Source organism: Meles meles, chromosome 5, assembly GCF_922984935.1.
Source record: "Meles meles chromosome 5, mMelMel3.1 paternal haplotype, whole genome shotgun sequence".
NCBI lineage: Eukaryota > Metazoa > Chordata > Mammalia > Carnivora > Mustelidae > Meles > Meles meles.
In genome coordinates, this window is record NC_060070.1 from 74658892 (window position 1) to 74686439 (window position 27548).

At 35.9% G+C, this 27548-nt stretch overlaps 1 protein-coding gene across 1 annotated transcript in view; it reads left to right on the forward strand.

Annotated features, from left to right (window-relative positions):
* THEMIS (thymocyte selection associated) overlaps positions 1–27548 on the forward strand; it is a 199245-nt gene that overhangs the window by 26516 nt on the left and 145181 nt on the right. The window contains exon 2 of the mRNA XM_046004350.1: positions 23453–23611. Within this exon, the coding sequence (XP_045860306.1) occupies positions 23453–23611 (159 nt within the window). The remainder of the gene's footprint in view (positions 1–23452; positions 23612–27548) is intronic.

Sequence of the window (27548 nt, forward strand, 5' to 3'; positions counted from 1 at the left end):
CACGCACGCGCACACACACACACTCAGTTAAATTGTACTATTTTGAGATGATTGCAGATATGCACACACTTTCTAAGTCAAACTATTTTGAGATCATTGTGGATTCATATGCAACTATAAGCAGTGATCCAGAGATCCCACATATCCTTCACAGTTTCCCTCCATTGTAACATCTTTTTTTTTTTTAAATATTTTTTATTTATTTGACAGAGAGAAATCACAACTAGGCAGAGAGGCAGGCAGAGAGAGAGGAGGAAGCAGGCTCCCTGCAGAGCAGAGAGCCTGATGTGGGGCTCGATCCCAGGACTCTGGGATCATGACCTGAGCCGAAGGCAGAGGCTTTAACCCACTGAGCCATCCAGGCGCCCCCCATTGTAACATCTTACAAAGTAATTGAACACTATCACAGTGAGGATATTGATATTGATCTATTCAATATACAGAATATTTCTATCTCATTACTCAAGTTGCCCTTTTATAGCCGCACCCATTTCCTCCCCACTTCCCCCATCCCCTCCTTAACCCCTTTCAAACATTAATCTGTTAAGCATGTTTATGGTTTTGTCATTTCAAAATTTTTTTCACATTTTTATTTAAACTGTAGCTAGTTAACATGCAGTGCAGTATTGGTTTCAGGAGTACCATTCAATGGTTCATCAGAATAAGTGCCCTCCTTAATACCCACCACCCATCATCACCCCCCCACCTCCCTCCCTTCCATCAACCCTCAGTTTGCTCTCTATCATTAAGAGTCACCTTTGATTTGTTTCCCTCTCTTTTTATCCCCCTCCCATATATACATGTTTTGTTTCTGAAATTCCACATATGAGTGAAATGGAATTTGTCTTTCTCTGACTTTTTGCTTATCAAAATACACTCTAGCTCCATTCACATTGTTGCAAATGGCAAGATTTCATTCTTTTTGATGGCCGAGTAATATTCCTGTGTGTGTGTGTGTGTATGTGTGTGTGTGTGTGTGTGTGTGTGTGTGTGTGTACCATATCTTCTTTACCTGTTTGTCAGTCAGTAAATATCTATGGTCTTTCCATAGTTTGGCTCTTATTGATAATGCTGCTATAAACATTGGGGCACATGTACCCCTTCAAATCTGTATATTTGTATTCTTTGGGTAAGTACCTAGTAACACAACTGCTACATTGTAGGGTAATTCCCTTTTTAACTCTTTAAGGAACTTCCATACTATTTATCAGAGTGGCTGCACCACTTTGCATTCCCACCAACAGTGCAAGAAGGTACCCCTTCTCCACATCCTTGCCAACATCTATTTTTTCCTGACTTGTTAATTTTAGCCATTCTGATTGGTGTGAGGTGATATCTTATTGTGGTTTTGATTTGTATTTCCCTGACGATGAGTGATGTTGAACATCTTTTCATGTGTCTGTTGGCCATTTTATGTCTTCTTTGGAAAAATGTCTATTCAAATCTTCTGCCCATTTCTCAACTGGGTTATTTGTTTTTTGGGTGATGAGTTTGATAAGTTCTTTATAGGTTTTGGATACTAAGCCTTTATCAGTTATGTCATTTGCAAATATCTTTTCCCATTCCATAGGTTGCCTTTTAATTTTGTTTAGTGTTTCCTTTGCTGTGCAAAGCTTTTTATCTTGATGTCTGGGTAGTTCATTTTTGCTTCTGTTTTCCTTGCCTGTGTTGATGTGTCTGGTAAGAAGTTGTTATGACCAAGGTCAAAGAGATTGTTGCCCCTGTTCTCTTCTAGGACTTTCATGGTTTCCTGTCTCCCATTTAGGTCTTTCATCCATTCTGAATTTATTTTTGTGTATGGTGTAAGAAAATGGTCCAGTTTCATTCTTCTGCATATTGCTGCCCTGCTTTCCAACACCATTTGTTGAGGAGAATGGTTCCCCCCTCCACCCCATTGAGTATTCTTTCCTGCTTTGTCAAAGATTAGTTGACCATGTAGTTGTGGGTCCATTTCTCGGTTCTTTATTCTGTTCCGTTGATCTATGTGTGTCTGTTTTTGTGCCAATAACATACTGTCTTGATGATTAAATCTTTGTAATATAGCTTGAAATACAGAATCTTGATGCCTCCAGTTTTGTTTTTCTATTTCAGAATTTCTTTGACTATTTGGGGTCTTTTGTGGTTCCATTCATATTTTAGGATTGTTTGTTCTAGTTCTGTAAAAATGCTGATGATATTTTGATAGGGGTTACATTAAATGTGTAGATTGGTTTTGGTAGTATAAACATTATAACAATGTTTGTTCTTCAAATCCATGAACGTGGAATGCTTTTCATTTCTTTATGTCCTCTGCAGTTTATTTCATAGGTGTTCTATAGTGTTCAAGAGTACAGATGTTTTACCTCTGTAGTTAGGTTTTTTCCTAGGTATCTTACTGTTTTTGATGCAGTTGCAAATGGGATCAATTCTGTGATTTCTTTTTCTGCTACTTTGTTACTGGTGCATAGAAATGCAACAAATTTCTGCACATTGCCAGAGGGTATGTAGCTATCTCCTCTGTTTTAGTATTCTTATTGGTAATTTGTATTTTGTCTCTTTCTTTTTCAGAATTGCTAGTGATTTGTTAATTTTATTGATCTTTTCAAAGAATCTTCTTTTTGGTTCATTGATTTTCTCTCTTTTTTTTTTTTAAATTATTTTTCTTTCCAAGTTCCTGAAGAGCTTATATTATTGATTTGAGACTTTTTGCCCTTTTAAATTTTTATTTATTTATCATATTTATTCATTCATTTATTTAAAGTTTATTTACTTTTTAGTATCTCTACACTCAACATTGGTCTTGAGCTCACAACCCTGAGATCAAGAGTTGCTTGTGTTCTGACTCAGCCAACCAGGTGCCCCTGCCCTTTTTAATATATAAACGTTTGGTACTATATATTTCCTGCTTAGTACTTCCTTATCTGTGTTCCACAAACTTTGATGTGTTGTATTTTCATTTTCATTTCAGATCACCTTATTTATATACATATGTATATACATATACACATATATACACATATATACAGTTCATGTGTATACATATATACACATCACTGTATACATATATAATATATAAAGTGTGTGTACATATATACACATAAACTGAACTGAATGAAAATCCATTTTCTTTCAACCTGCCTATTGTTATACTTGAAATAAGTCTCTTGGAATTAATATATAATCAATTCATGTTTCTAAATCTGCTCTATCAAGCTATGTCTTTTTATTGATACATTTAGACCATTTACATTTAATGTAACATTGATATATCAAGGCTCAAATCAACATTATATCTCTAGTTTTTTGTTTGGTTTCTGGTTTTTGTTTCTCCAACCAGGCATGGAGTGCACTGCTTCATTATTGTCAGGTGGGCTTATAAGTTCAGTCTCCCCCTTTATCCTCTCCTGACACATGAAGGGGAAGCTATCCTCCTTCCTGCTGGCCAGAGTGGAAGCACTGGCTCCTCATTTGGCCTTCACTGGCACCACTCGATGAGAGGGATGGCAGTGCCTCATTATTATAACTCACATGGCCTTATGCTGGGGAGGTGCCTCATTACACTGGACAGTAGTGAAAGTCCTGATTTTTCAGTAGACATCTTTTGACATCACTCCAGTGGTGAGGGGAGAGGGCACCTCAATACTCATGGGTGAGGGTGAAAGTCCAGACTGTTTTCATGGTTTCCCTGACAGGGATCAGGGGCTTATTACTGGCTCACAATAATGTAAGTCCCATCTCAACTCTATCTTTCTTGATATCATCCCAGCAATGGGTGGGTGAATGTCTAATTACACTAATCAAGGGTGGAATTCTAAGATCTCCATACATTCTTTCCTGTGTGAGCCAAATTCTTTTCTGTGGTATAAGGTAGTTGTCAAAAGATTTTCTTTCTTACTATGCTGTTCCTTTCCTGATTGTTTAGCTAGAGAGAACAGGATTTGTGGAGGTTTTGTTTTGTTTTGTTTTGTTTTTGTCTGTACCCATTGGCATTTCTAGGTTGCCAGTTTCTTCACCTTTAAGACTGTGATATATGAGGTTAGGAAAATTTATGTCCACTTCATCTTCCCAGAAACAGAAGTCCCAGCTGCAATCTTTTAATAAAATTTTACTGTAACCTTGAGATTAGTATGCTTGACACTCAATAAATATTTGTTGAATGGTTTAACAAATAAATATACTACAGATATTACACTCAAGGAGCCCAGAAGCCCAGGGTCCTTCTCCTAGTATTGTGAAATTTTCTTTCATAGTAATTACCTTTTTTTTTTTTTTTAGATTTTTATTTATTTATTTCATAGACAGACAGAGATCACAAGTAGGCAGAGAGGCAGGCAGAGAGAGAGGAAGGGAGGCAGGCTCCCTGATGAGCAGAGAGCCCGATGCAGGGCTCCATCCCAGGATCCTGAGACTATGACCTGAGCCGAAGGGAGAGGCTTAACCCACTGAGCCACCCAGGTGCCCCTGAATTATCATTTTTTAATCATGTATTTGTATGATTCTTTTATTAATATCTTTCATTCTAATATATTAAAAATTTCATGAAGGTTGAGTCTGCATGTCATTTGCTCACCATTGAGCAAATAACATTATATCATTAGAATTTATCATAATTCTTCTGTCACACAGCATGTATTCAATTAATTTGTTGAATAGATTAAAAATGAAAAATGAATAATTTGATAAAGACACAAATAAACTGTCTTTCAGGGTGCCTTTCTTAATGGCTGTAGACCTGTAACCTTCCCTGCATAACAACTTCCATATGAGAGAGAGCATTTATCTTTTCCATTAGGAGTGTTCTTTGACCATTCCTCCCAACTCCTTAAATTATGTCAGACACATATACATAATAGCAATATTTATTTGACACATGAGGAAAATAGATAAGGCAACTTACAACCAGAGGTTACCAGCCAAAGCCAATGGTCATCTCAGACCCACCTCAACTGGTCACTTCAGGGAATGAGGAAATCAATTCTTTGGCACCCTTGTAAATTTGTAGCATACCAAGTTTCACTGATACAAGTTGGGAATAAGCTTTATTGCCATTCTCAAGTTTCTATTTTCTCTTCCACAATCTTCTCTTTCTTAGGATGATAAAGGGAATAGTGACTTTTTAATTCAGGGAAAGCCCTACCTTCATCTATAAGAGCACACTTATCTTTCATCTTGGCCAGGAAAAATCACACCAGCTTATAATAATATAACATTATATGGATTTGTTTGGTTTTAACATCATAGGGAATAATAATGATGATGTCAGTGATGGCTAATACTTGTTAAGCCCTATATAGATGCCAGGTGCTGATCCATATGCATCAAAAAATTATCTTCTTTGATCCTCAAAGTAACTATTTAAAGTAATGTTACTATTCTCATTTTAAAGATAAGGAAATTGAGGCACTATCTCCATTTTACAGATGAAGATACTGCCTGAGGTCATACATCTCTTAAAGACAGATCCTCAATTTTAACCCGACTCTAGAGGAATTCTTATCTGTGAATTTTACATAATTAAATGCCTATGAATGAATGAAGAGAGGAATTTTATGCATGTGCTGGTGTGTGTGTGTGTGTTTGATAGTTATATCTTTTCAAAAGAGATAAAGATTAGCCCTGAAATTCCAATCTGCACTCTCACCTCAGCAACAGACCTCCTAGATTTGGTGTTTCAAAGAAAAATACATGTCTCCCCACCCTGGCAATATAAGATTTACAGTCACAATGCAGCTTAACTTAAATCATGAAATATACATATCTTTCCCTCGCCTTTTGGATGAGTCTGTTAACTGTCCCCCTAACTATATCCATTCTCTCCTTTTGTAGTAACAAAGGTTTCATCTGTGAACACAACTGCCCAGTTAAAGATAACTGTTTGGGACATTTGATTAAGTTTTGGCCAAGGGTTGTTAAAGTATTTAAGTGTGAAATTTCTATTGCAAGCCAGTAAAACAATGGAAATGTTTCCTCCTTTTCTCCGTCTCTCTTTCATATTTTATTTCTCACTAACTGAAGATTTAGACATGTTATTAGGAGTGGGAGCAGCCATCTTAGAACCTAACAGGAAAGCCTCATGTTGAAGAGGTGAGAATTGTAATATAGAAAAAGCTGGAACCAATAATGACTTCATGTAAATCCTGACAAGTTACCACTGAATTGTTGAGAGAGAAATAGACATATTTTTGTTTGTTTGTTTGTTTGTTTAAGCAACTGTTTTGCAGTTTGCTTCAGCAGCTGAACTGAGCTTCTTGGGGTGAATTTACAATCATTCATTATTTTGTTTCTCAGTGTAGAGGAAACACTTTTGCCTCAAACATATCAATTAATATTACAGAGAAATCATTTGGCTAAGCACAGCTGCATGGAAGTCAGTGGTTGCCTCAGAGCTTTTCCAACAATAATGACTTATATAAGTAAAGGAGCTCTTCATGATTTGTTTGTTTGTTTTTTCCCACCCAAAAGAGAGGAACAGTCTTCAAAAAGAAAGTAGTCACATTTCCTTTTCTATAGCACAGAAGCCCCCCCCCTTTTTTCCCTTGGCTACTATTAATTCTATTAAATATCAAAAAACTTTAGTAAGCTTAGCCACAGTTCTCTGTGCCTAGCCCTAGTTTTCATTCTTTACCATTACTAGCTCACTTTTTTTCATTCTTTACCATTTGTATGTGCCTTTCACTTCTAGTTATCTAGAACCTAAACTAAAGGGATTTTTGTTTTTCTTTATTTGGTTGGTCGGTTGGCTTTTTGTATTTTATTTTCTGGTATTGTGCACTCTGAATTGTATAGGTTCTCAGTGGATGATAGTTACTGATTAATAAGATTGAATACTGGAAATTCTTTAAATATTATACCTGTCATCTCAATTAAGTGTGATTGCTTTCAAAACTTCATAGATATGAGGACAGTGAGCTCTTTAACATAGGGTGATTTAATATTTAGAATGTACTTTAGAATTTTCTTGTTTTAAAATTTCTCAGTCTCTTTTGAACATAAAATTTAAAAATATTATTCTTAAAAATTATATTAAAATTTAATCTGTTGCAGACTTTTATTTTTTTAAATATTTTATTTATTTATTTGAGAGAGAGAGAATGAGAAAGTGAGCATGAGAAGGGAGAGGTCAGAGGGAGAAGCAGACTCCCTGCTGAGCAGGAAGCCTGATGTGGGACTCAATCCCAGGACTCCAGGATCATGACCTGAGCTGAAGGCAGTTGCTTAACCAACTGGGCCATCCAGGTGCCCCTGCTGCAGACTTTTTTAATGATAAAACATATAAGAAAAATAATTTGATCTGTAAAAAATATATTTTAAAGTCACATAACTATATAATGATGTTAATCAGTGCTTATTTTAAAATTTTTACAAATAAGCACAGGGAAAAAAATAACAGAGAGAGAAACAAATCAAGAAATAGACTCTTAATTATACAGAACAAACCCTTTGTTACCAGAGAGGAGGGTGGGGGATGGGTCAAATAGGTGATGGAGATTAAGGAGTCCACTTGTCCAGATGAGACCGGAGTGATGTATGGAAGTGTTGAACTACTATACTGTACATGTGAACCTAATATAATACTGCATGTTAACTAACTCAAATTAAAATTAAAAAAATAAAATTTTTATTCACTGAGTAAAACTATAGACATTTTGGATAGTTACCTTATAATGAATATTGTACTTTATAGAAGGATTAGAGTAGTTTAATATATTTTGGAGACAATATAGATCTTTAGTCTCTCTTCACCTATCAATTATTTTTTTAAATTCTTCAGTAAATCAGAAAACAGGGGATGGGAAAGCAGGGCAAACAAAAAAAAAAAAGGAAAGGAAATTTTCAGTATAAGTCATACATAACACTTTACATATGTAAGGGGAGTGAGTTTCACCACTGCATTTCCACCCAAATATAGGCATTGAATACTTTCCTTATCAGATTATCAGTGCACTTCTGGGAAACAAGGATCCTACTCTCTGTTACAAATGAGTAAACATACTGAAAAGAGAATGCAAACACTGTGCAACTAATGTGAGGTTGATAAAATAAATTTTTTCACAAAGATAAAAACATCACTCATTGAAACATAAAATGAACACATGAAAGATTTTATTAAACTCAGTAAATGAGAGGACAGGTGATATATTAAAACCAGTTTGAAAACACACATACACACATTCAAAAATACAATCAGAAATGCTGAAATGAATTTTCCAGTATTCAAACCTGATTATCCTTGAATATGTAATGTTTAGGGTTATCTTTGTACAAGGCATAGGTCAATTGTATGTATAGTGGGGAAATTTATTTTTATTTAAGTGGAAAATAATCACTTGCATTGCTATAGCTAAATAACATTTACATTTCTATCAATTTTCTGTAAGTCAATTTAGTGCCATTCAAAGATGCATATCTCTATAGAATCCGACAATTTCTAAAAGGTCTGCTAGATGATACTCAGCTTTCCACTAGAAGGACAGCTCTTACTCTTTTTTGCTCTATACAAGTCTTGGACAACTTTTTTCTGACAAGCTTTAACAAGATCTTGATCCATGGTGTATAGTAAAGGGTTAACTCAACAGCCTTTGGATGTTCAAATTCTGCATAATCTAAAGAAAGGGTTGACTTTTGACTGGCTCCTTTGGAATATCCTGCCTAATAAGAGTGTATACTTTGGAACTTGGGCTATTCTAGATGGCTTTATTAATGATGTGGCTTATGGTGAATGCCAGTTCTTGTTCGGCTGGGGTCCTGGGACATGCTGTATTACTTTGACCTCTGAGGGGGTTGCTGAACATTGAGTAGTTAAGGTCAGTCTTATGGATACTCCATACCTATTTGACTGACCTCTAAATAAGATCCCTGGACACCAAGCCTCAGGTGAAATTCCCTGGTTGGCAATAATTTGTATATGCTGTCATCCACCATTGCTGGTCGAATTAAATTCTGTTCATGTGACTCCACTGGGAGAGGACAACTAGAAACTTGTCTCCTGGACTCTGCCCTCTGTGTCTTTTTCCTTTGCTGATTTTAATCTGTAACATTTGTCTATAATAAACTATAAGTGTAAGTATAACAGCTTTCCTGAATTCCATGAGTCCTTCTAGTAAGTCGTCAAACCCGAAGGTGGACATAAAGACCTCCGTAAGTATGGATCGACTTAATTTTTACTGGGCATTCAGGCCTCATTGAGGAAGGACCTTAAAAGATGTAAGAAGCTGAGAAACTGGGCTTTTTTTTCATGTATATGTAGTATTTATTATAATGGCGATTTATCTGGGAGTGCAATTACAGATTCCTGGAGTTGATCATAAAGGACATTGGGTAGGCTGCTTATGGATGTCTCTGTACCTCTCCCCAACTAATCTCCAAGATGATTCTCCATTGAACTCAACTCTCTTCTTCCCAGTAGCCTCTCAAAAGACAGCCTTGGATTCCTCTATTTTCTTTACAAATTACCTTCAAAGCATAAATTCTGTGACCTTCTCTTTAAAACCTGGCTTTTACTTCTCTCAGTAAGAAATAGCTTTTATAAATCAAAAGCTTTGATTTACAAAACTAATTTGTTTCCTGGTATGGCACAAAGAGCAAATTTTGGAAATAAAAAAATAGGGTATTAGATTTTTTTTTCATCTTTGCAATTTGAAAAAAAATCCTAATTCTTTTGCAGCCAGACAATTCCTTTATGTCATGCACTGAGTCTCCCTTGTCTACAATCTACAATATGATAATCTTCCATTATTTGATTCTTAAGTCACATACAAAGATTTTGGCAGTTGTGGGAAAAAAGAAAAAAAAAACATTGTCTTCTTCCAGTAAAATCTCTCTTTTCAGGATTATAATCTCCCCAAGTATTGAAAATTCTTTGTGTCTCACACCTAAATAAAAGGAGACTAAATCTCTCTCCTTGACTGGAGAAATAAACTTCATGTCCTGGCTTTAATGGTAGAAGAAATACAGAGAGGAATCCAGTTACTGGTGAGGAATTATTTGCTTAAATTTACTACTCAGCTGTAGGACATTTTAACTTTTTCTTTTATAGAAATTACTTTGACTCACTGGTTGGTAAAGCCAAACGTTGCTAGTGTGAAATAGCTGCCTTATTACTTGCACAAAGAATTTTAGTTTTGTGGCCAGTTTCATCCTCAATAGACATGATGGACCGTTCCCTGGCATGCACAAGGGCATGCCTTTTGAGAGGCAGGATACACATTACGCACCTTTGAGAATGCCATTCACATCCTTGTAAGTGGTGCTATAAGTAGTTATATAATGTGGCAGCCTATGCTCTGAGGAGTGGCCCCGAACATATTTCAGTTGTTTGACAGCTTTGTTAGAAAGGACAACTGTGACAGCTATGTTCAAACATTTTGTTGTTGTTGTTGTTGTTGTTTTGTTTTGGTTTTTTAAAAATTTATTTATTTATTTTTCATTGTTTTTGCACAACACCCAGTGCTCCATGCAATACGTGCCCTCCCTATTACCCACCACCTGGTTCCCTCAACCTCCCACCCCTGCCCCTTCAAAACCCTCAGGTTGTCTTTCAGAGTCCATAGTCTCTTATGGTTCGCCTCCCCTTCCAATTTCCCTCAACTTCCTTCTCCTCTCCATCTCCCAATGTCCTCCATGTCATTTGTTATGCTCCACAAATAAGTGCAACCATATGATACTTGACTCTCTCTGCTTGACTTATTTCACTCAGCATAATCACTTCCAGTCCCGTCCATGTTGCTACAAAATTTGGGTATTCATCCTTTCTTTCTTTTTTTTTTTTATAAACATATAATGTATTTTTATCCCCAGGGGTACAGGTCTGTGAATCACCAGGTTTACACACTTCACAGAACTCACAACAGCACATACCCTCCCCAATGTCCATAAACCCCTCCCCCTCTCCAAACCCCATCTCCCCCCAGCAACCCCCAGTTTGTTTTGTGAGATTAAGAGTCATTTATGGTTTATCTCCCTCCCAATCCCATCTTGTTTCATTTATTCTTCTCCTATCCCCCTAACCCCCCATGTTGCATCTCCACATCCTCATATCAGGGAGATTGTATGACAGTTGTCTTTCTCCGATTGACTTATTTCACTAAGCATGATATCCTCTAGTTCCATCCACGTCATCGCAAATGGCAAGATTTCATTTCTTTTGATGGCTGCATAGTATTCCATTGTGTATATATACCACTTCTTCTTTATCCATTCATCTGTTGATGGACATCTAGGTTCTTTCCATAGTTTGGCTATTGTAGACATTGTTGCTATAAACATTCGGGTGCACGTGCCCCTTTGGATCACTACGTTTGTATCTTTAGGGTAAATATCCAGTAGTGCAATTGCTGGGCCATAGGGTACTTCTATTTTCAACATTTTGAAGAACTTCCATGCTGTTTTCCAGAGTGGTTGCACCAGCTTGCATTCCCACCAACAGTGGAGGAGAGTTCCCCTTTCTCTGCATCCTCGCCAGCATCTGTCATTTCCTGACTTGCTAATTTTAGCCATCGCTTGGTGTGAGGCGATGTCTCATTGTGGTTTTGATTTGTATTTCCCTGATGCCGAGTGACGTGGAGCACTTTTTCATGTGTCTGTTGGCCATCTGGATGTCTTCTTTGCAGAAATGTCTGTTCATGTCCTCTGCCATTTCTTGATTGGATTGTTTGTTCTTTGGGTGTTGAGTTTGCAAAGTTCCTTATAGATTTTGGACACTAGCCCTTTATCTGATATGTCGTTTGCAAATATCTTCTCCCATTCTGACAGTTGTCTTTTGGTTTTGTTAACTGTTTCCTTTGCTGTGCAAAAGCTTTTGATCTTGATGAAATCCCAATAGTTCATTTTTGCCCTTGCTTCCCTTGCCTTTGCCGATGTTCCTAGGAAGATGTTGCTGCAGCTGAGGTTGAAGAGGTTGCTGCCTGTGTTCTCCTCAAGGATTTTGATGGATTCCTTTCTCACCTTGAGGTCCTTCATCCATTTTGAGTCTATTTTCGTGTGTGGTGTAAGGAAGTGGTCCAATTTCATTTTTCTGCATGTGGCTGTCCAATTTTCCCAGCACCATTTATTGAAGAGGCTGTCTTTTTTCCATTGGACATTCTTTCTGCTTTGTCGAAGATGAGTTGACCATAGAGCTGAGGATCTATTTCCGGGCTCTCTATTCTGTGCCATTGATCTATGTGTCTGTTTTTGTGCCAGTTCCATGCTGTCTTGATGATGACAGCTTTGTAATAGTGCTTGAAGTCCGGAATTGTGATGCCACCAACTTTGGCTTTTTTTTTCAATATTCCTTTGGCTATTCGAGGTCTTTTCTGGTTCCATATAAATTTGAGGATTATTTGTTTCATTTCTTTGAAAAAAATGGATGGTATTTTGATAGGGATTGCATTAAATGTGTAGATTACTTTAGGTAGCATAGACATTTTCACAATATTTATTCTTCCAATCCAGGAGCATGGAACATTTTTCCATTTCTTTGTGTCTTCCTCAATTTCTTTCATGAGTACTTTATAGTTTTCTGCATATAGATTCTTAGCCTCTTTGGTTAGGTTTATTCCTAGGTATCTTATAGTTTTGGGTGCAATTGTAAATGGGATTGACTCCTTAATTTCTCTTTCTTCTGTCTTGTTGTTGGTGTACAGAAATGCAACTGATTTCTGTGCATTGATTTTATATCCTGACACTTGACTGAATTCCTGTACAAGTTCTAGCAGTTTTGGAGTGGAGTCTTTTGGGTTTTCCACATATAGTATCATATCATCTGCAAAGAGTGATAGTTTGACTTCTTCTTTGCCGATTTGGATGCCTTTAATTTCTTTTTGTTGTCTGATTGCTGAGGCTAGGACTTCTAGTACTATGTTGAATAGCAGTGGTGATAATGGACATCCCTGCCGTGTTCCTGACCTTAACGGAAAAGCTTTCAGTTTTTCTCCATTGAGAATGATATTTGCGGTGGGTTTTTCATAGATGGCTTTGATAATATTGAGGTATGTGCCCTCTATCCCTACACTTTGATGAGTTTTGATCAGGAAGGGATGCTGTACTTTGTCAAATGCTTTTTCAGCATCTATGGAGAGTATCATATGGTTCTTGTTCTTTCTTTTATTAATGTGTTGTATCACATTGATTGATTTGCGGATGTTGAACCAACCCTGCAGCCCTGGAATAAATCCCACTTGGTCGTGGTGAATAATCCTTTTAATGTACTGTTGAATCCTATTGGCTAGTATTTTGGTGAGAATTTTTGCATCTGTGTTCATCAAAGATATTGGTCTGTAGTTCTCTTTTTTGGTGGGATCCTTGTCTGGTTTTGGGATCAAGGTGATGCTGGCCTCATAAAATGAGTTTGGAAGTTTTCCTTCCATTTCTATTTTTTGGAAGAGTTTCAGGAGAATAGGAATTAGTTCTTCTTTAAATGTTTGGTGCAATTCCCCTGGGAAGCTGTCTGGCCCTGGGCTTTTTTTGTTTGGAGATTTTTGATGACTGTTTCAATCTCCTTACTGGTTATGGGTCTGTTCAGGTTTTCTATTTCTTCCTGGTTCAGTTGTGGTACAAAATCAAAGAAACACTTCAATAATAATACAATAATAGTAGGGGACTTTAACACTCCCCTCACTGAAATGGACAGATCATCCAAGCAAAAGATCAACAAGGAAATAAAGGCCTTAAATGACACACTGGACCAGATGGACATCACAGATATATTCAGAACATTTCATCCCAAAGCAACAGAATACACATTCTTCTCTAGTGCACATGGAACATTCTCCAGAATAGATCACATCCTGGGTCACAAATCAGGTCTCAACCGGTATAAAAAGATTAGGATCTTTCCCTGCATATATTCAGACCACAATGCTCTGAAACTAGAACTCAATCACAAGAGGAAAGCTGGAAAGAACCCAAATACATGGAGACTAAACAGCATCCTTCTAAAGAATGAATGGGCCAACCAGGAAATTAAAGAAGAATTGAAAAAATTCATGGAAACAAATGATAATGAAAACACAACGGTTCAAAATCTGTGGGACACAGCAAAGGCAGTCCTGAGAGGAAAATATATAGCAGTACAAGCCTTTCGCCTGGGTGGCTCAGTGGTTTGGGCCGCTGCCTTAGGCTCGGGTCATGGTCTCGGGGTCCTGGGATCAAGTCCCGCATTGGGCTCTCTGCTCAGTGGGGAGCCTGCTTCCCTCTCACTCTCTCTGCCTGCCTCTCTGCCTACTTGTGATCTATCTCTGTCAAATAAATAAATAAAATCTTAAAAAAAAAAAAAAAGAAACAAGAAAGGTCTCAAGTACACAACCTAACCCTACACCTAAAGGAGCTGGAGAAAGAACAAGAAAGAAACCTTAAACCCAGCAGGAGAAGAGAAATCATAAAGATCAGAGCAGAAATCAATGAAATAGAAACCAAAAAAACAATAGAAAAAATCAATGAAACTAGGAGCTGGTTCTTTGAAAGAATCAATAAGATTGATCAACCCCTGGCCAGACTTATCAAAAAGAAAAGAGAAAGGACCCAAATAAATAAAATCATGAATGAAAGAGGCGAGGTCACAACTAACACCAAAGAAATACAGACAATTATAAGAACATACTATGAGCAACTCTACACCAACAAATTTGACAATCTGGAAAAAATGGATGCATTCCTAGAGACATATAAACTACCACAACTGAACCAGGAAGAAATAGAAAACCTGAACAGTCCCATGTTCAAATATTTTAAGGCTGCTTTGTAGAAGAATTAAATGGGAGATGCCTGGCTGGCTAATTCCAAAGAGTGTGTGACTTGATCTCGGCGTCATGAGTTCGAGACCTCTTTCAGTATACAGCTTAGTTAAATAAATAACACTTAAAAAAAAAAAAAGAAGAAGAAGAAGAATAAAGGGGCACCTAGGTAGCTCAGTTGGGTAAGCATCTGTCTTTGGTTCAGGTCGTGATCCCAAGTCCTGGATTGAGCCCCACATAGGGCTCCCTGCTCAGAGGGGAGTCTGCTTCTCCCTCTGCCCTTTCCCCTGCTCATACTCTCTCCTCTCTCAAATAAATAAATAAAATCTTTTAAAAAAAGAAATGTTTTCTGTATGATATCAATGGTTAAAAATAGTTCTAATGGGTATATCCTATAAGAGCACATACTGCACTTAATAAAATGCAGAGCTTTTTTACAGTCAGAATGGCTCAAAAGTAGAGTAGTTTACCTTGAAATAGTTGGAATTCAATCAGTGAAAGTGTTCATATATAGTTTGGACAACTACTTGGTAGAGATATTGTACAGGGACTCAGTTTTTGTAATAACATTGATAGGATAAGATGGTATTTAAGCTCCTGTCTGACACTGAAACTCAGTGATTCAAGAGATCTTTAGAATTTGCAGCACTGTGCTTGGAGACGTAAATGAAATTGAAACATATCCTGTGGCTGCTATCGGGCTACATGAAGTTGCGATTGTTATCAAGTTAAGTGTTTTATACCTCAATACAGACAGCTGCCCTGGGAAAATAGATGGATTCAGGGAGTCTGTATTCTTCTGCCAGATTTCTTGTAACTAAGCCTGTGGTAGTAAATTAGCTCAATCTGGATGCCTGGGTGGCTCAGTCGGTTCAGCGCCTGCCTTCAGCTCGGATAATAATCCCAGGGTCCTGGAATAGAATACCAATCAGACTTCTTGCCTGCTTCTCACTCTGCCTGCTGCTTCCCCTACTTGTGCTCTCTCTCTAACAAAGAAATAAATAAAATCCTTTAAAAATTTAGCTTAACAAGGATTAAAAATCTTTAAAATAAAAATAATAAAAATAACTATAATAAATAATATAAAAAATAAATAGCGATAAAATAAAATAAAAATAATTAAAAATCTATCTATCTATCTATCTATCTATCTATCTATCTATCTATCTCATCAGCCAGTGAAGCTTAAAGCAAGGTGTCATAGTGCAGGACTGGGCTGGAAGTAATTCATACAGCATACTGAAGTATGCTGTCTTCACTTGATGGTTAGTCACCTGGAACTTCACGTTGAGGAGGATTATTAGGCCTCATTTTTGATTCAGCTGGAAATGTGCCATGGGTGACTAGTGCTGGAAAGAGAAAATGGTATAATATAGTCTAGATGTCTGCCATCTCTCTCGTGCGGAATACTTGGCACTCTAGTTAGATAGAACTCATGGAATTCATTCCCTAGAGACTTCACCTGCTCAGGGTTTTGAACCTTAGCTGTGTAGGTCCAAAACCTCAAAGCATCCAGGGTCAATTAGGTTCAAGCACTGCCTCATACAATCAGAAGATTATAATGTACAAATTAGAAAGCCAATGTAATAATTTTCAATTAGAACTATTACTGTCAAGTTGATTAAAATTCCTGTGTTTTTTAGTCAGGGCACTCAGGCAGCTGGTGACATTGAGATAGATTAGTTAATAATACTGCTTAGGACTTAGTCTATTCATTTATAACTTTCTTTTTCCAGTGTGTTCAAATTTCACTCTAACTTTCAAACTTTCTAAGACTACTTCCTGATTCCTGCACTGACTATGGTCATACATTTGTACTTAATGGCTTAGGGTCAAACTACTGTGTTGAAGGTCCAATTTCTTTGTTTTCCCAATCCATTATGGACTGGTACTTTAAGAAGATGCAATATGAATGGTTATTATTAAAACATTAAAAAATGAAAAACATTCATAATACAAACATATTTTTATTATTTAATACAGTGGGCATAAAATAACTTCAAAATTCTTATAAAAGTTTCTAAACCTTTACTCTCAATGTCTAAACCATATTTCATAAGCAGAATACTTAATGAGGTGTTCAAAGCTAATGAACTTAAGGAAAATTTATAATACAGTGAAGCTTAATTTTTATGCATTGGATGAACACATTACAGTGCATTGGAGCCCATGTATAATCAATTCAATCAGTATATTTATATTCATTAAACGAGATGAAGAGAACAGGTTTATTATTTTAAATGGCTATAGAGGTCTGTAGTAGCTATATTTAATATTTAGGATATAAAGCATAGGCCATTATATTAAAGTACATAAAATGTACTTGAAACCAAGTTCTTCCTAAAATAATAAGTCAGCTCCCAATGAAACATTGTTCATATAAAAAATTGTAATAGTATTTATGATATCATTTTGAGGGTTAAAACTTGGGTAAAACATGGGGAATATTTGGTCAATGGTGGTGTCAAGAGATGTAGAATCATTGATTTGTTTCATCACCATAGGGAAATGTTTCATTGATGTATAGGAGGGATATTCATTTCATAGATACACATCCCAAATCCCTTTGCTCTGATAATTGTTAATACAAAGAGACACAATGATGACTTCTGTCCTAATACCCAAAATGCAAAATTTCATCACAGTTTATTGAATCTATTACATTGATTCTGCCATTAGACAAATATCAAGTTTTTAGCTAGCATCTGAAACTATGCATTTTTGTTCCTCAGCCACTAAAACTTAGTCATTTAAGTGCCACACACATCACACAGACTGATTGAAAAGCGGACATTTTCTAATTTCTGGACTCACTACTATTTTAATTTGCTATATTGGTTCTCAGGCCTCAGCCTTTCCAGCCTGTTGTGGTTTTCATTACTCTTCCATGTTTATACTTAAAAAAATTATTTTTTTTAATTTTAGAGAGAGAGAACATGGGGACGGTGACAGGAGCAGAGGGAGAGTGGGAGAATCTCAAGCAGACTCCCCACTGAGTGTGGAGCCCAAAGTGGGGCTTGATCTCACAACCCTGAGCTCACAACCTTAGCTAAAATCAAGAGTTGGATGCTTCACTGACTGCCCCACTCAGGCATCCCTCATGTTTATACTTTTTAAGACTCAACAGCATTCACTACAGTTTCTAGCATATTTCTGTGTTTAGGCTTGACTTCCTGCATAACACTTCAATTTCCACCTCACAAGAAGAACCCCATATTCTTAGAAGTGAGAGAGATTATTATACCTCAATTTTTATTAGTGTGGCCATCACTTTTCTTACTACCTGATGCCCACGTTTTGCTGGGCATCTGATGATGGCCACCAGTATACTTTATACTGGTATTTTAGCAATGGGTTAAGAGAGCCTGTATGACCTTTTGAGATCGTTTCCTGTCAACATTCAGATTTATACACCTCACTGTGGATATCCAGTGTCAACTGGTAGAATCCAGCCCTAGTAAAACTGAAAGACTGTTGTTTCATGCTTATTTATTTCCACAGTGCATTCCAATATCATGCTTGTCTATTTTTAGGCATATTCTTCGTACAGTGAGAATAACTTTGCTCTGCTCTACAGGGGATAGAGACAGTCTTTTTATGGAAGACTGGCTGGCTATGTAAATGTCTGTCACAGTCATAGGCCACTTCAAGCTTTATGCCTATGGTAAACTATCTAGAGATTCATTTGGAAAATTGAATTTATTACTATAATGGTCTCTGAATGCCTTATCAACCACAAAGTCTAGGGGCAGCATTGATAATAAAATTATTTCACACTTATATGTTTCCTTTGTGGGAATGCTTCTTCTTGGTAATTTGCACAACCCTTAAGCAAAGAAAGAATAATCACACCTGTTTATGAGGAGCAAAGACACATCTTCACCGGCAATACCAATCTGACATGGCCCTATATACACTATCATACAATATCAACCAAGCATTGCACATGTAATTTCTTAACTCTTCTAAACCTATCTCAGATTATTTCATGAGCACCAGGCTCAAGTTCAGCAATATAAAAATGGTAAACCTAATGGTAAAGTGGGAAACTTAATAAGTAAGAGATTCATATTAGAATAGTCCATTCTAATATGCCTTGTCTAACTAATCTCATATATGCTTATACATTTGCTATTAAACATACCAAAAGAAAACATAACTCGTGCCAAAGCTTTGGTTGACTATGCTTTCTACTACTTCACAATAATTTATTGTCATTTTACAGTAAAGTTAAGCTATGTATAATTCAACGTTCACTAAGGATCTACTAAGTGTCAAAAACTGTATTACTAGTTGTGTGGATTGTGAGGATGGGTATAAATATAGTTAAGAGATATCTCTAGGAACTCATGATAAATTCTAAAAATTCATAATTTCAGTGGATAGAAATGATATCCCAATAGCAGGCTGTGATAATAATCACATAGGGACTATAATGGAGATATATGCAAACTGCTTTAGAGGATGGAGGAGAGAATTAATTCTCACAAAGATGTAGGGATCAAGAAAGACTTTGAAGAAGATGATGGATATGAGCTGAATCTTCAGGATTGATTGACCTTTGAAAGGTGGGGAGGTAAGAGGGTGAGTAGGCCTGGTAGGACAGGGGAAAGCAGTGAAGAATGGAAGGAATGGGTACATCTTGAGAAAAGGGGAAAAAGAGCCTCTAAACAAGGTAAGTTTTAAACTTTCTATCGGAAATGGAGGAAAATCTATTGAACCAACTGTCTTGGCTGTTCCAGTGTGATCACAGCAGTCCTTGTATGAATTGTCAAATAAGGGATGAGCTCATAAAAGGATATTAATGTGTCATTTTTATTGAGCAAAGTAGCATTACAGGAAAGGTGATTTCAAAGGTACATGGCTCTTTCATTACAGCCTTCAGGGGCAATGTTTGATCACTGAAAACAGCCTGCTTTGTTCCAGCTTTCTCTGATGTTTGGCATTATCCTGAATACATATGCTCTGACTTGGGAAGAATCAGTCTATAAAGATTTAATAGATTTTAGATTTGCATATTCAAAATACATGTCATGGTTGAAATGAAATGAAAACTATTTTAATATCTACATCTGTATTATACATAAACATGTAGTTCAGACATATCAGCAAATTTTTAAAAAGCAATTACATATGTTATATTTGCTTGTTCTAAGATTATGAAAGTTGGCTATTTTAAAAATTAACCATTTTATATTTTCACTGAGGAAAAAATATATTTTAGGAGACATTATATTGGTGATAACAAAAGACAGGAACCCTTCAAGTTTCAGGGATTTGAAGTTGCTGTATGTTCTTGTCTCCTTTCATGGACATAACTTCTAAGTGTTGTGTATCAGCAACCACTTTCTTTATTAAAAATGAATTAATGTCATACTTGGGTAGAGAAAATTGAAAGTCACATATAATTAAAGATAAATGTAAAAGATTAGTATTTGCATGAGGTTCTTTTCCTTATATGACTAAAAGAGGTGACTTTTTTTTTTTACCAAAATTAGAGATTCTTGGAAAGAGACCTGAAGAGTCAAAAGCTTGTGTGGTGACTAAAATAGAGTTTTCTCTTCTTAGAATTCTCTGGCCTCTATTCCTGTAAATTGATAAGTAATCTCACATAAATTCATCTTTTAATTTTGAATTCCAGTGGAACCTTTGAGAGAAAGATGGCATTCCAAGTCAGTCAGTTTGATATACTTTACATTTACAATTAGACACTCATTGCATTGAAATTGAGCCCAATAGGCTTCAGCTAATATTCTATTTCATGTGACAAAGAAAAATCTTATCATATCAATTCCCTACTTAAAATCTTTCATTTTACTTGTCCCCACTTACAACATCTTTTACCTCAATGACACTGAGTGCTTTTGTTTGGCATGTCCTTCCTTTTCTGGTTAGTTTTGCAACAGTCTCAAGACAGAGACTTTCAGTTATGCATTTGTAACCCAGATCGCTGCTTTCATCTGGAGATCTCGTTAAAAATGCAGGTTCTGATTCAGCACGCCTGGGGTCTGGCCAAGAGTCTAACAAGACTTCCAGGTACTGCAGTTGACCACACTTTGGATAGCAAGCACCTAGATACATATGACCTCTTATTAAATTGGTATTAGTTCCTGGATCATGATAACAGAAAACTTAGGTTTTCTGACTTTGCATCAGACTTTGACCTTTTTGTTTATTGGTAATCTCATAAAGATGTTGTATGATCTGGACTTCTTTTTCTTCTCTAGTCTCCTTTCTTATCCTATTCTTACTTACATTTGAGACATAACGAAATACTTGAAATTTCCAGAATGTGTCAAGCTCTTTTACATCTGAGTACCTTTTCAAATACTATTTCCTCTGCCTGCCCCAACATCTTGTGTTGCTTCCGTTAAAACTCAGCTCAACTTGGCGCATCTGGGTGGCATAGTCAGTTAAGTGTCTGACTCTTGGTTTCAGCTCAGGTTGTGATATCAAGATCCTGGAATCAAGCCCTATGGCAGGCTCCATGCTCAGCACATGGTCTACTTGAGATTCTCTCTCCCTCTCCCTCTGCCCCTTCTACCCCTCCCCCTCCCTGGCCATGTTCTCTCTCTTTCTCAAACAAATAAATAAATCTGAGAAAAGGAAAAAAGAAAAGAAAAAATAAACCCTCAGCTCAGCTGTGGTCTTCAGGAATCCTTCCCTAATATCTCTACATTGTAATTGTTTAATTAAATGCTTCCAGGATTCTCCCACAATGCCCTGTATTTCCTATGTTATAACTTTCTTGTAATCTGTTGTCGAGACTGTTTACTTGTTTCCTTGCTTCAGGATAGCACTTTTTGGGAGGAAAAGATTATGCATTTTATCTCTGTTACCTACTGCTAATCACAGTGCTTGACACATAGTAGGTTTCCATTAAAGTTTACTGAATGAATAAAGAAGGGCAGTTGGTATATTGTAGTTATGCAATAATATGATGCAATATTGTCTTTCATGAAGTTTAAATTGAATTGAGAGTAATAAAAACTAAAGTCATAAAAAGTTAAGTACAGGATGAGATAATACTGAAGGTATAAAATGTTAGTATATGATTAATTGCCAAATGAGGATCATAGAAAATAACTGTTCTAAGTTTATTGGAGGAAAATGTCACTATAGATTTATTGCTATCTTTAATACCTCAGTTGTTCCACAAAAGATTGGAGATAGCTGACAATACCGTATTTGGGAATTAATGAGAGTTAATAACACATATATAGTTAAGGGAATAGTATTAGAAAAGCAGAGAGTTATGGAAGTACATACTCAGAAATTGGGGAGCAGATATACTAGCATGTTTGCAAAAATGGCCCTCATTCAATAATGGGCAGTAAGGATGGTGTGCTGGACTTCCATTTTCACTCTCTACCTTGGAGGCTGACTTCTGTGGTGGCATCAGTAGCTCCCTTGTCCCCTGGCTTCTGGCTTACTTTGGCCAAAGGAGGGTACCCTGGCAAAGGATCAGAGGGAGAGAGAAGAGTGAGATCAGAATATTTATTTTCTTGTGTTACCTAGTACTGGCTGTGCCTCTGTGTAATTTGCCCCTTTGTTAAAATCTCCTTAAATTATTCTAATTTGAGTGTGCCGCTGTTTCCTGCTGACACTCTGATACAATCATGGAGTTGTTTAATGCTAGATTGGATGACAGGCTTAATAACTTTTATGATAATCATTAATGCTACAAAAATGTTTTAGGCGCTATGTATGAGGTAAGATTCTGTGAGAGGGGGTTCAATAGAGAAGAATTTGGAAAGCAAACCAACCTGAAATCTCATACTTCTATTGTTCACATTTTAGTGTGGTAAAAAGGATATAAATTATATTGGAGGTAGGGAAAAGTTGATATGTTTAAATCCCCACAGTTCTGTAATGTTTCTTTACATCAACCTTTCATTTAATGCTCAGTTGTAAAGTAATAATATTAAAGATGTAATTTTGGAGTTGTTCTCTTTTTACTTTGGGCAGATTATCCAGATTTTTGCCTTTCCTCTTTTCTGTTGCTCATTTTCTGGTTATTTCACTGTTCACTCTTCTTCCATCAGGAGATCTAAAAGGAAAGTAAACGGGTGAAAAGCTTAGCTTTAGTATCTATGGTAAGAGGTTTGTTAGGAAAGAGACTGAAATTCTGAACTGAAATGAAGCTTTTCAGTTTATCTGGGCTGTTCTGCCCCCTATTGCCATAAAGATACCAAGAGATATTTCCAACTTGTCAAAAATCAAGAGAGAGAATGAACAGAAAGTCTTATATTCATGATGACAAAGAGAAACAGGTTTAATAAATAGATACGATGCTCTTAATATAAGGAAGGCTCTGGTGTATAGGCTCTGTCTTCGAATCTTGGATTGTATTACAACCTTGTTGGCAATACATACTTAGATCACTGTTGACTCATATGAGCCTAATTCAGTGACCCAGCAAAAATAGATCATAAATCCCAGCAAGGGAAGGTATGTTTGTAGTTTGACCTTGGAATGATGAGCTAAAGGTACTGAGGAAACCATAAATCTAATTTACAATAATAACAAAAATAAGGTTGTTTATACTTTGCCCAGTGGATGAAGTGAAAATCTAATATTTTTCTTGGTACATTCTGTCCATTTTGCCAAGCTTGATTAAATTCCTGTTTAGTAGGTAGCTAGGAGAGGAACTGAATAAAAACACTTTTATGAAGCTTTAGACTCCTACTTCATCCTCCCTGATTTAATTCTTTTTTTTTTTAAGCTGTTTTAACTCTTCCTTTTTTTTTTTTTTTTTTAAGGTTCCATTTATGAAATGTTTGGAAATGAATGCTGTTTGTCAACAGGAGAAGTGATTAAAGTTACTGGTCTCAAAATTAAGAAGATCATAGCTGAAATTTCTGAACACATTGAGGGTTGTGAGTCTCTACAACCATTTGAGCTGCCTATGAATTTTCCAGGTACAGTATATTGCAATTATTTCACATTTATAAAGCTATGGTTAATATGCATCTATATAGTTGAAAACAAGTGGTAGCTTTCTTTTCAATCTAGGGTAATGGATTAAAAAAACTAGAATTCTTTTTTATTTTTTAAAATACAGTGTTATATGAGTTTCAGGTGTACAGTACAGTGATTCAGCTGTTAATACATTTCTCAGTGCCCATCCTGATAGGTATACTCTTAATTCCCATCACCTGTTTCACCCAGTCACCCACCTTTACCTCCTGTCTGGTAACTATCAGTTTATTCTCTATAGTTAAGAGTCTGTTTTTGGCTTGTCTCTTTTTTCTTTATTTCATTTGTTTTGTTTTTTTAATTCCACATATGAGTGAAATCGTATGGTATTTGTCTTTCTCTAACTCCCTTATTTCACTTAGCATTATACTTTCTAGATCCATCCATGTTATTGCAAATGGTAAGATTTCATCCTTTTTATGGCTGAATAATATTCCTATATATATATATACACATATACATATATATGTGTATATATATATATACATATAGACCATATCTTCTTTATCCATTCATCTATCAGTGGACACTTGAGCTGATTCCATAGTTCCATAGTTTAGCTCTTGTAAATAATGCTTCAGTAAACATAGGGGTGCATGCATCTTTTTAAATTAGTATTTTTGTATTCTTTGGATAAATACTCAGTAGTGGAATTACTGGATCATATGGAAGCTCTGTTTTCAATTTTTTTGAGGAAACTCAATACTGTTTTCCTCAGTGGCTACACCCATTTGCATTCTTACTAATAGTGCATGAGGGTTCATTTTTCTTCACATCAGTGCTTTATAAGGACTACTAGAAGGTAAATTATTTCTCCCCTTTTTAATAAATATTCTTCATTTAGGATTTAATATTATCTGTTAACAAATACTTAATGAGTTCTAACTGTATGCATTACTTACTATGCCAGTGAGAATGAGGAAATCAAAGATATTTCGCAAAGTTATGTAGGACTAATATCTCTTAAATATATGTACTCTCTTTATTCCTATTGTAAGTAGAATCTGGCTCCCTGGATCACTGCTAAACTTCTGAGTCTGATCTTACTGACACATCTGGTTGCTCCTCTTTGTCTAGTTAACTCTACTCAACTTTCCAAAATGAGCTCAAATACCATATCCTCTGTAATGCTTTTGCTGCTTCCCTAACCTACTCTAGGTATCTCTCTTTTATGTTCCCAATATCTTTTTTGCCAATAGCATTGGGTAGTCATTGATGATTTTCTTATTGGTCTTATTCTCCAGACCAGAGGTTGGCAAATGTTTTTTATAAAGAACCAGATAGCAAATATTTTAGACTTTGCCACCAGATGATCTCTGTCACAACCATTCCACTCTGATGCTGTAACATGAAGGAAGCTAAACATGATACATAAACCAATGGATGTAACTGTGGTCCAATAAAAATGTATTTACAATAATAGCTGGCCAGTAGAATTTGGCCCGTGGACTTTAATTTGTTGACTTCTCCTCCAGATTAAAACTTTTTGGCAAATAAAGTATGACATATGTGACTTTATATATATTACCAAGCATTTTTTTCAGTAGTCACTTATTGAATGGATGAATGAGTGAAATGAGTGAATGGCTAGTGGAGGAGAAAAATCTAGGAAACACTTAAAATATTATGTGATTCATGGTGTGATTGAAATATCCTTGGTTTCCAGAGGAAGAGGGGGAGGGGGATGAGAGGGGGAGGGGGATGGGGGGAGGAGGGGGAGGAGAGATATGCGTGAGTTCCATGAGAGTCTTGATAAGGCATATCTAACTCCTGTTGGTCATGTTTCAGAATATAGATTTTGGAGTCATTACATATATTTGAATTCAACTCTGCCATTTGTTAGTTGTATAACCTTGCCAAATTACTTACTCTCCTCTCATTTAAAATGGGTGTTATAATAATACTATCTGTCTTCTAGTATTTTGGAGAGGATTGAACATTGAAATATATTTGAAGTGTTCAGAATGGTACTTGTCACATAGCAAGTGTCAGGTTTTATACTGTTATTATCAAGTGGAGTCAAGTTTTTCAAAGCTTTTGAAAAATGTTATACTTGAGCTTAGATTTGGAGAATGAAAATAAATTAGCTATGTGAGAAGAGGATTATTCCAAATGTTCCAGTATCTTCTTCCTTTCTACTGGAATTTTACCTAGTTTTCAATTCTAATGACTCCTTCCTTATGTAACCCCATCTTTTATAGCAATGGTTCTCAAACATGGCTGCACACTGGAAATCACCTAGGGAGGTTTAAAATATCCTGATGCTCAGGACACTCGCCTGTGATATTTTGATTTATTTGGTCTGGAATGAAGTCTGGTTACCAAAGTATCTTAAAGTGACCAGGACGATACTAATAAGCAGTCAAGGTTGCAGACCATTGATTTATGAAAAGCTTTCCCTGAGTATTCTAGTTGAATGTAACAATTCCCTTTTTGAATAATTATAGTCTTTCATGTCCTAATGATTGCATTTATTACATTTTGAATGTAATTGAAGTCATTTGTGGACTACTGCTTAACAGATTACAACATTGCTAACAACAGAATCTGAATCTGACTTATTGCTATGATCCCCACAGTGTTTAGGAGAAGATGTATATGAATATTTAGTAAGTTAAAATGACTAGAATCTTCTAGTAGAAGGAGTGTTTCTTACGAGAGTAGTGAAAACACTTCGTTTTTAATTTTTAGTCTTTTTAAAATTTTTATTGTGTTATGTTGGTCACCATACAGTACGCCATTAGTTTTTGATATAGTGTTCCAGGATTCGTTGTTTTCATATAACACCCAGTGCTCCATGTAATACATGTCTTCCTTAATACCTATTACTGGGACAAACCATACCCCCACCTCCCCCTCTTTTATTTTAGAATATATATTATATATTTATTTTGGAGAATTAGCTCACCTGATTATGGAAATTGGCAAATCTAAAATCTGTAAAGCCAATTTCCCACTTAGCTTTTGACTAGCAGTTTAGTTTGGGGAGTTACCATTTAGAATTTTTTGTCTTCAGTTGACATGATAAGCTTGCATAATTGAGCAACAATTAGAAAAATTTATTTACAAAGCTAGTTTTAATGTATGGATCAGGACTAATGTGGAGGGGAAAAGTGATTAGTGATGATTACAGAATACTTTCTTTCAAAGAGGTCTCTGAGGTGATGATGAAAGATCGAGTATAGAAGTAATTCTTCTATGTTAGCACTAGGGAGAAAGAGAAATTAAGGCCATTAACATTTTTAAATTAATTTCAACAGAAACATCTCTTTATTTACACTGTATTTAAAACTGTCAATTTAAACTCCTAGTTAGATATCAAACTCCAAAAGTACTTTAATATATATTTTAAACATCCTTTGTTATTTGGGAATTTCCCAAATTTTCTTTTGTTATTTATTTCAACTGCATTCTAGTGTGGTCAGAAGACATACTTTATCAATTCTTTTAAATTTTTTCAGACTTGTTTTATGGCTTAACACATGGAGAATATTCCATGTGCACTTGAGAAGAATGAGTATTCTGCTGTTATTTGGTGGATTGTTCTACAGACGTCTGTTGGTTTATAGTGTTGTTCAAGTCTTCCAGTTCCCTGAGAATCTTCTGTCTAGATCTATCCATTATTGAAAGTTCCAACTGTTATTGAAGTTTCCAACTATTACTGCCAACTTTTGCATCATGTATTCTGGGACTCTGATGTTAAGTGTATATGTACTTTTAATTGTTATCTCATCTTGATAAGGTGGCCCTTTTATTGTTCTATAGTATTCTTTGTCTCTAGTAAAATTTTTGTTTTAAGGTTTATTTTGTCTGATACTAATGTAGTTACTACAGTTCTCTTTTGGTTACTACTTGCATGTTCTATCTTTTTTTTTTTTT